This window comes from Octopus bimaculoides, chromosome 8 (assembly GCF_001194135.2).
Source record: "Octopus bimaculoides isolate UCB-OBI-ISO-001 chromosome 8, ASM119413v2, whole genome shotgun sequence".
Taxonomy (NCBI): Eukaryota; Metazoa; Mollusca; class Cephalopoda; order Octopoda; family Octopodidae; genus Octopus; species Octopus bimaculoides.
This window is the reverse complement of record NC_068988.1, coordinates 1126030-1136169: the sequence shown is the minus strand read 5'-3', so window position 1 is coordinate 1136169 and position 10140 is coordinate 1126030. Positions and strand designations below refer to the sequence as shown.

The window sequence follows — 10140 nt, the reverse complement described above, 5'->3', positions numbered from 1 at the left end:
TATATATATATATATATATATATGTGTGTGTGTGTGTGTGTATATGTCTCCATTCAACAGTTTTCCATTTATTCTTACCACTCAGGTTACTAGTTCTACTCTGACAACTTTCAGTAGTTTCTACTGGTGATGATGCCACACAAAAAGGAACCAAGTACCATTCTGTAAAGTGGTTGGCATTAGGAAGGGCATCCAGCTGTAGAAACCATGTCAAAACAAACAAATGGAGCCTGGTGCAGTCCTCTCAAACTGTCCAACCCATACCAGCATGGAAAATGGATGTTAAATGATGATGATGATGATGATGATGATGATGATAACAACTTGTTTTTAGAATTTGGGTCCACTTCTTTCCTAGACATAAGCTTTTGTTTGTCATCTGTTTCGGCTCCAAATCTATTCCAAGAACTTGGCTCCAATCCTTTGTCTCTATTTCATTTACATTTATTCTCACCGTTTTTGATTTCATGTCAGTCTTTAGAGAAAGCTTAGAATTTCTGGTGTCGTTGAGCCACATTAGACTGAAAGAGATGATGATTGACAGTCAATTAGTAAGGAGAGTAATTAATTGTTGTTTAGCCCAAGGCCAGCCCTGGTCCAGCAGACCTGTCATTAAAAGCTTTCATACTGTGATTATTTTGTCTTCTTGGTGTATCTGGGACCACATTATGTGAGGTGTCTTTACTAGGGTGTAATCTGTGGAAGATTTGGCTGTTGTTTCTAGCCATATGAGTGACTGCATAGGCACATTCTCAGTAGCTTGGATAATGATTGGTTGCAGTTAAGGAAATAGTTTAGTTCAGTCCCACTGTGTGGTCCCTTGAGTTTGAAGCTGACCAGGCCTTGTAAGTGGCTTTGACAGATAGAAGTGTGTCTGTCTGTCTTCCTTCCTTCCTTATACACACACACACACACACACACACATACATGTATACTTATGTGTTTGCTTCTGTTTGCCTTCTACATGTTGTCACATCTGTCAAGAAATTGTCTGCTTGCTTTGTACCTTTGTAGATGTGTGAAATAAGCAATCTCTTGAAAAACAGTTAAGTGTTAGTGACAGGAAGGGCATCCATCTGTCAGACAATGCCTCAATAGTATATTTGTCTAACCCATGCTAGCATGGAAAGTTGGATGTAAAATGAATGAACCTTCTTGGTGTCAAGTAGTTGAGTAAAACATCTAATTTGTAGCAGGAAGCTAACTTCATATGTGATGAGAAACAATTGTTGCATGGTGGTATGTCAGTGGTTTGTAGTGCCAAGAAGTGGATCGGTTCTTGTTCTGAACATCTCTATCTCTTCTGGAGACACTGCAATTGTCATCAGATTTCTTGAGAATATTTAGAGAAAATTTTCCAAGCTTTTGTGATTGCAATGTTACAAATGTCGAAACAGTTCTCATCCAAAACAGGCAATTATCCGTAATAACCTTTCCTACAATTAATTATGCATGATTAGCCTGTACAGTAACATTTGTGATTAGATCTGTTGCCTCACAGACTAAAAGGTAATCATAATGATGATAATGGTGATCTATTGCTGAGGGCTTGATTATTTTAATTACATTTTAATTGCAGATGTTGTACTAATGATTTTTGATTTGAAAAATATTAATTAATAATTGATATTTTGATCGTTTCTTCAGGTACAAAAGCTGCAGTTTACTCTCGTTGCTCTTTTTTCATTTTTTTTTTGTCGAGTGATCCGTTATCTAGATTTTGCAGTTTAAAAAGTTTGCCTCTCTCTCTCTCTCTCTCTCTCTCACTTAAGCACATTTGACAAAATATTTCAAATATTTGAAACATTCAGACAAAAATATTTCTGTATTAGTTTGTATTAGAAACCCAATGACATAAGTTACTAAATACCATAGTGTTTTGATATTCATTTTTAGGTACATGTTCTGTTGAGAGTGATGTGGAAACTGGAGACATTAGTGCACATGCACATCTGCTAGGTATTGGTGCTTTATCACAGCTAAAATGTAAGTCTGTGAACTCTACTTCAGTCATCTTCTCCTGACATAACCACAACCTGCCCCCACTGTCAGACAGTTTTATTTTGCTTATTTGTTATTATTATTTTTTTTTAAGGTTAAAAGGTGCATTGTAGAGTTTACTTCAGATAAATCATATTTAAGTTTAACCCCTCCCTTGGTTGGTTGGTTGGCTTTGTCCCCTCTACCTAGACATGCTTTGCTACACAATACAGTAATACTTCTGTGTGGTTGCTATGGGGACCAAGGTGACTCCTGGAACTCATTCAGCTAGAGAAAGTATAGTTTGACTTTATTAGATTTGCACTTTAATAGAATAATTTCTATTTACACCTGATTCTAGTTCAAAATAGTTTTCTGTGTTTGTCTGCTGTTTATGTTACATCAAGCACTCTAATGAGATGGTGTGGGGGGGTGTCCTTTAATCACAAAAGTTCATTTTCTCTCTCTTACTCAAGGAGGTTCCATTTTGTTTGTGTTTTGATTATTTTTTTATATCTAACACGTCTTGTGTCATCATCATCATCATCATCATCATCATTTAATGTCCATCTTCCACGATGGCATCGATTGGTCAGTTTGACCAAATCCAACAATGCCAAGGACTGCATCATGCTTTGTCATGGTTTCTACAGCTGGATCTCCTCTCTAACACCACTTCACAGCAAGTATTGGGAGCTTTTTTTCTTCTTTTATTTCTATCTTGGCACCAGCACTAGTGAGGTCACCATGTGGTTTGCAAGGCTAGGAACCCCAAATAAGAATTCTATTTATAAACCATTGGGAATGAATAACTTAAAAATTGATTTTGGAAACGGAAAATTGGATTTTTGTTACTGTGAGGACTAATTTACTGGGGGAATAGGTGTACGTGTTGATGTTAATTACAATCTACCACCTTTGTTAATTATCTATCATCATTTTAAAGCTGACTTTTCCATGCTGCATGGATCAGATGAAATGTATTGAGGTAGATTTTCTACTGCTGGGTACCCTTCCTGTCACCAACCCTCACCTGCTCCTCCATGGCCTCACATGTTTTCTATGAAAGATAGGAAATGAACAACCTCACTCGTCTGATAGGGATGCTCATTTAAATCATCACGTGATGTAAAGACATATAAAACATACTTATATACCAAATCCACTCTGGGTTTTGGCTGGTCCAGGGTTACAGAAGAAGATACTTGTCCAAGGTGCCATGTAATGGCACAAAACCTGAGACCACATGGTTGACCTACAACTCCATGAATTATTTTGCTGCAGACATTGTACTGCCACTTTGTCAAAGACATTTCATTTTCCATCTAAAAAAAAATCGGTACTTTTCCATCTTCATCATTAGCTCGTTAGCATCATTAGTATATTCAGTCTTCACCATTAAGTGCTTAATATTGGTAGTATATTCCATCTTCATAATTAGATCGTTAATATCGGTCTTTTCATCTCTGATTAATTGCTGCTCCAACAATTAATGCTGATGCAAGTACAAGCTCTAATTAAATGGACACAAAACAATAGTAATTAGTTTTATTTCCAGTTAAATTATTGTTTTTAACATTCAGATTCAGATCTCTTTTTAAAAATACCTGGTGGTGTTTCTTTCAGATCCACAATCTTTTTATTGATTCAAGTTATTGGAATTCAGTTGAATCATTTTGTAAACACTAAGCCTACTAGGTGGATTGCTTAAGAGTGGCATCTGTTTGAGTGTATTTTTAACTTATGTCTTAGATTCTTGTGGAATAAACCATGTAACCATTTATTACTTAGAATCATATTATGTCTGGTGGAATCTTTAGGAGTTACCAATTCTAATCACTGGTACATTTAATGTTCAGTACAATTGTAAAGAATTTTTTGGGAAAAAAAGATTTGAAATTCTTTCGATAGTTTTCCTGTGTATTGCTGATATATAATTTTATCTTTCTAATTCTTCTTCTGTGATGCAGCTCTTAAAATCGTTTACCAGAATCTGGTTGTGGCTTTAAAAAAAATACTAAAACAACTGCTTAATCCCCCCTTTTTTTTTTGTCATCAACCAAAAGTGCATGAGCTATCATTAGAATACTCTTTGGTAGATTTATATGTTAAGAATTCATTCAAGAAATAATTGAAAAATACTAAAATATTCATGTGTATATCTGTGACAGTCAAAGCTTAACAAATATCAAAAGAAATCAACAGATAAAAAGAAACAAAAAATACCCTGACATGTTCTTCACAGACATTTTGACAACGTTCTTCCTTTTTTTCTGCCTCAACCTATTCTGTGCTATGTTAGTTTGCTATCAGATATTTATATAACGTCCTGTCACTAGTACTTTGGGAACTCACGAGCCATCTCTACAATGGTGAATACTATCATCTTTTCAATCCAATAATATTTACAAATAATAGTTACACATCTCAGATGATTTGACAGTGTCTTGCTTATGTAATTTACATTATGTAACCAATAATCATCTTATGTTAATGAAACATACGTAAGATGATGTAAGTAAAATAAATGAACCAGAATGAAATGAACTTATGATTGAAAAGTTTCCTTCATCCTTATTCATTTTTATTTTACTTTGTGGTGAATATGCAGCATCTAGTTAGGACAAACATTAAATTTACAGACTACTTAATATCATGAATTAGTTATTTCATTAATTGTTTTATTAATTGGTTGATTGATAAGGAATATTGTTGATATTCGTAGTGCTACTCAGTTAATTACCTAGATGCTAAAGATCCCTACTACATGGTTTTATATGTGTGTGTGTGTGTGTATATACACACACACACACACACACACACACACACACACACACACAGGGTATATGTATGGAGCTGGTTGGAACCTCAGTCATTTGATTCAGTTTTCAGACTACGTAATTGTTTGTGTTTTTCATATTTTGTTCTAATTTTGTTTTTACAGTGACAGGTGCTAGCTTTGTTGTTTTCAATGGAGCTTTGAAGACGAGTTCTGGTTTAACAGCCAAGTCATCAATAGTAGAAGATGGTTTAATGGTTCAAATTAGTCCAGATTCTATGGCTGCTCTGAAACAATCTATGAAGGATATGACGGCATACACCATTGGTTGTGGCAGTTTGGCTAACAGCATTCCTGACGAAATTGTTCTTGTACATTGGGTAGAGGATGACAAAAATGTCAATATAGGGTGAGTAAACAGGCATCAGCGTCACCACCACCACCCACCCCCTGCCTCACCACAACCTTTTGTTGCTTTCTTAACCCTTTGCCTGTCCCCTGTAGCCCATGTGAATATGTGCAGCACACAGTTCCCTCGCATCCCTGCATCATATCTGATACACATTCCCCATTCTTTTTCAACCACCAGAGTAACTTGGGCCTTATGAAAGGGGAGCTTTATATTACTCAAAACATATGAAATAAGGACATTGTTTCAAAGGGCAATGTGAATATATGAGAAGGCGTGTTATGTTGTGACTAGGGTATTTGGCTCACAATAGTAAGGCTGTGGGTTCAATTCCCAGTGATTTGTTGTGTCCTTGAGCAAGATACTTGATTTATTTCACATTGCTTCAGTCTGCTCAGCTGGCAAAAATGAGTTGTACCTGTAATTCAAAGGGGGCCAGCCTTGTCATATTCTGTGTCATGCTGACTCTCCCTGAGGGTACGTGTGTCTGTGGAGTACTCAGCCACATGCATGTTAATTTCAGGAGCAGGCTGTTCCCTTGATTGGCTAGAACACCCATTGTCATAACTGACCGAGTGTGCCAAGCCAATGTGAATATACACACATATATAGTGCATCATATGTGATGTGTCGGACACTTGCCTGGTAATCTAAGGTCTCAGAAAAATATATCAACCACCAATTAATATAGTATCAACACTTATTAGCCACCAACTCAACCAAATTAACCTCCCAAAACTAAATGTCTGTAAACAAGCAATGGATGCTCAGGACAAAAAGGCTTTGGGCAAGCAAGGGGTTTAAACCATTTCAAAAATTTTCTGTTTTGGATTCTTTTTCCCTAATTGATAAATGATAATTTAGCTGGAAATTCTATTTTAAAAGTGACTTAAGTTTAATGTCTTTGAATTTAGAGCTCTTCCCTTCCACGTGGCTTCTCATGGATTATTCACACTGTTGTGATCCCTATTAAATGGGCGTTAAACGAGAGAAAGTTGGGGGTGGGGGTGGGAGAGTCTAAACGTAAGATCACATGACCTGTGATGTCATCAAGTGGGAATTTGGAATTAGTTAGCAACACTTTGTTTTTTTATTCCCTAACAATGGGGCAGAAAAGAAATTGAAACAAATTTATCCCTGGATGGTAAGGTAGAAATTCTTGGTAAGCAATCTGAATCAACGGAAGTAGCATGTGCTCAGGTATGGCCTTGTGAACCATCTGATGGAAGTCCTTATGAAGCCATTCTGCAGTGGAGTTGGGTCATTCATTCTTTCGATAACGATGGGAAGGTGGGAGACGGTGACACAGAGATGGAGTTCAAACATTTAGATTCAAAGACAAATTTCTAGATTTCAGTTTTGTCGTCTTCCCTTTTATTTGATCGAAACCTGATTTATTGTGTTTTTGTTAAATGAATTTGGTTTCTTTGATTTCTGTCTTTTAGGTTATGTAGTGTCATTGACAACATGTCTTTGGACGGTGTGGAGAGTATACACATTCATAACAGCCCTGATTACATTGGAGAATGCAGAGCCATCCGATGGACGGAGGTCTTCTTGATACAGAACGAGGAGTCAACTTCGTCACGTCTGGAGCCAGTTGACCTCAGCCGCTTGGCTGAAACACTTGCCCAAGCCTGCTGTATTGCCCTCACGCCACATTTAGACCGATTGAAAGAGTCTTCCATCTCTAAACTTGGTCTCCGAGTCAACATCGAGTCAGAACGGGTTTGTATGACTATATCTATGCACACACACATTCATTTATATGTTGCTTCCCAACCAAAAAGTTTTAGGTTCAGTCCCACTGTGCGTCTCCTTGGGCACATCTCCTTTTACAGCCCAAGCTAAGCAAAGCCATATGAGTGGATTTGGTAGGCAGAGGTTGTTGTTTGTGTGTGTGTGTCCCTGACATTTGCATGATTGTAAATGAGAGTGACTGTCATAGAAATAGAGTTGTTTGTTTCTAGTCTTCCCTGAAAAACTTGTCTGGCCATAGGGAAAATATTATCTCACTTGGAAATTGGTGTGGAATGGCTGCAGGAGAAGAGGTATCAGGCTGTAGAAAATCTGTCTGAAGGAATTCTGTGAGACCCATCCAAGCAAAGAATGTAGACATTAACCCTTTTGCATTCAGATTACTCTGTCAAATGTGATGTTTATTTATTCACAATGGTTTGAATTAATCCTGCATTATTCTGCAGTTTAGAAATGTTGATACGATGCTTGTGTTTATTTTAAGAATGACAATGTAGGGTAGGTGTGAAAGGCTGGATCTGGCCAGTTTGAACAAAAAGACAGACAGAATATTTGGGCCAGTTTGAATGCTAACTAAAGGGTTAAATGATGATATGGGATCATCATCATATGACACTGGCAGGACCTGTGAATATTCCACGGAATGAAAGGAAAACCTGTTGGGTTATTTCTGTAAACTTTATTAAAAAAACCTGAAAGCGTATCCTCCTGTGCTGTGTCTCTATGGAAAGAGAGAGTCTCTCATCTGCTAATCATTGGAAAGTGAAGGAAATAGGAATACGATGGTTATTTAATGCACTTTATATATATACACTTTTATAGACTGAATACACAGCACTCTCCCTCTTTCTCTCTCCCTCTTTGCCTTACCCTCTTTTCCTCTCCCCTTTTTCTTTTGCTCTTTGCCTTTCCCTTCAACTAATCACGTGAAAGCATCACAGACGGGATAAATAACAGAGAAAACAATAAAACTTAGTTAAAAAAGGAAGAAAATTACACATTTCACTCACCACCTCCTCCTCTCCCTGCTACCCCTCCCATCCCCCCCCCCCTTCAGCTCCAGATGGGTTAAATAATGGAGTGACAAGCAGAATCATTACATGTTTCTTTTTTACCATACTTAGCTGTTCTCAAGCACTGTCCCTCCCCACATTTTTATGACCCTCCTCACCTTTATGAAGTTCAGCATTGTGAGAGCAGCCTTCATCACTTCTGTAAATTGCATCACATGTCCATACCAGTTACAATCATCTCTCTTGCTTAGTGTCCCTGATTCTTCTTGTCCCCATTTTCTCTCAGCTCGTTTATGCCCCTAAACAGTACACATCCAATGGTGCTTGTTCTCCTCACTTCTTTCCTGCCTTTGCGTATCCTCTATATTTAATGCTGCACATAATGTTGATATTAATAGGAATTTATGTTTGAACTTTCAGGTTGGTTATGAAATTGGATCAAATGGTACCAAACTACCCGACTTCTACATGAACGACCTTGATAGTGAACTTATTCCTGTGATTCATAATGCCACTTCACACAGCCAAGATGGACCTATTAGCCTTGAATTGATTTTCCACATCTTGGACTGACGACCTGCCACAGAAACTATCATTCTCTCATCCATCCATAATATTTCTGAGATCTTTGCCTCAACCGAGCTATTCAACATAGGTGCTGTTTTAAGACGATAACACTTAACCTATGCTCTCAGTTATCCAAAGACAGCAACAGCAGCGACCAACCAATTAATCGGAGAGTTTCAACACACGAAAGAATCACTCCTGTCCAAGAACAGCAACATTGTAACAGTTCTTGCATGTCTGCTTTTCTTCTCTTTATCCCAAACATCAACTAAACCAGTCACATTTCTCTCAATTAAGAAGAATAGATTTCATCATTGATTTCACCTCTGTTTGCCACCAACCAGCTCTCTCTCTTGTTGGTTAAAGTTGTGTCAACTGACTCATTCATTGGTTTTTTTTTTTGTATTCATCATGACCGTGTGTGTGTGTGCGTGCGTGCGTGTGCACGTGAGGAATGACTGGTGTTTCTGCCTCATGTTGGAGGGCCACCAAATGACTGCTTTGTGAATGTACCTTAACGTTTGTCACTCAAAGACAATGACCAAGGAAACACTTTTATTATTGTTATTCATCACCATCATCATTACCATCAAAATTATAGTTATTATTATTATTATTATTATTATTATTATTGTTGTTGTTGTTGTTGTTGTTGTTTGTGTGTGCATGTACAAGGGCATGTGTAGAGACGGTTGTGTCTGTTGATATTTGACTGGAACCACTCCGATAGCGTCTCAAGGGCTGAACTTGTTTCCATTTCCTAATATTTTTGTATTTAAAAAAAAAGATTACAAAAAAAGAATAAAAGAAAATTATTCACAAATGCCTGCACAAAGACACAACAGACCTGGCGTACACTCACCGAACCACAGGCACTAAGACACACACAGCAATACAAGAATTCTGCATTAATATTATTATTATTATTATTATTATTATTATTATTATTATTATTATTATATGTACGGTGGTGGATTGGCAGGATCAATAGAGCATTGGACCAAACGGCTGGCGATATTTGTTCCGGCTCTTTACATTCTGAGTTCAATTCCTGTTGAGGTCAACTTTACCCTTCATCCTTTTGGAGAGGTCGATAAAATAAAGTACCAGTCAAGTACTTGTGTCAATGTAATTAACGAGCTGGCGGAATCGTTAGCATGTCAGATGAAATGCTTAGTGGCATTTCTTCCTGTGCTGAGCTCAAACGCTGCCAAGGTCAACTTTGCCTTTCCTCGTTTTGGGGGTCGATAAAATAGAGTACCAGTCACATACTGGAGTTGATCTAATCAACTTGTCCCTCCCCCCACTCCACAAAATTGCTGGCCTTGTGCCAAAATTTGAAATTTATTATTATTATTATTTTATTTCCTTTGCTTTTAACTTTATTTAATACAAAAATAAAAAAAACATTCAAACAGGAAGTTTCTCTTTTTTGGGGGGCTGTTTGACTGGGTTTGGTAATTCAATTTAGCAGACATGAGTTGTGTCATAAATTCTTTGAGCCTTACATTGAAGAATGGGCATTCTTTCATGACTGGGTCACTGTTGTCAGGTTACATCTTTCCAAGCTCTTACACACCTGGTAGCTAAGAAGAGAAGTTAGTTGGAGGCAGGGATATTTGGGTTGAATGTAC

The 10140-nt window shown here is 37.4% G+C and overlaps 1 protein-coding gene across 1 annotated transcript in view; it reads left to right on the top strand.

Annotated features, from left to right (window-relative positions):
- The window catches only part of LOC106872539 (uncharacterized), a 122894-nt gene extending 112967 nt beyond the window's left edge, over positions 1 to 9927 (top strand). Inside the window, exons 15-17 of the mRNA XM_052969890.1 lie at positions 4925 to 5168; positions 6614 to 6896; positions 8360 to 9927. Coding sequence (XP_052825850.1) covers positions 4925 to 5168; positions 6614 to 6896; positions 8360 to 8512 — 680 coding nt within the window. The 3' untranslated portion in view covers positions 8513 to 9927. The remainder of the gene's footprint in view (positions 1 to 4924; positions 5169 to 6613; positions 6897 to 8359) is intronic.
- Positions 9928 to 10140: the final 213 nt, after the last annotated feature.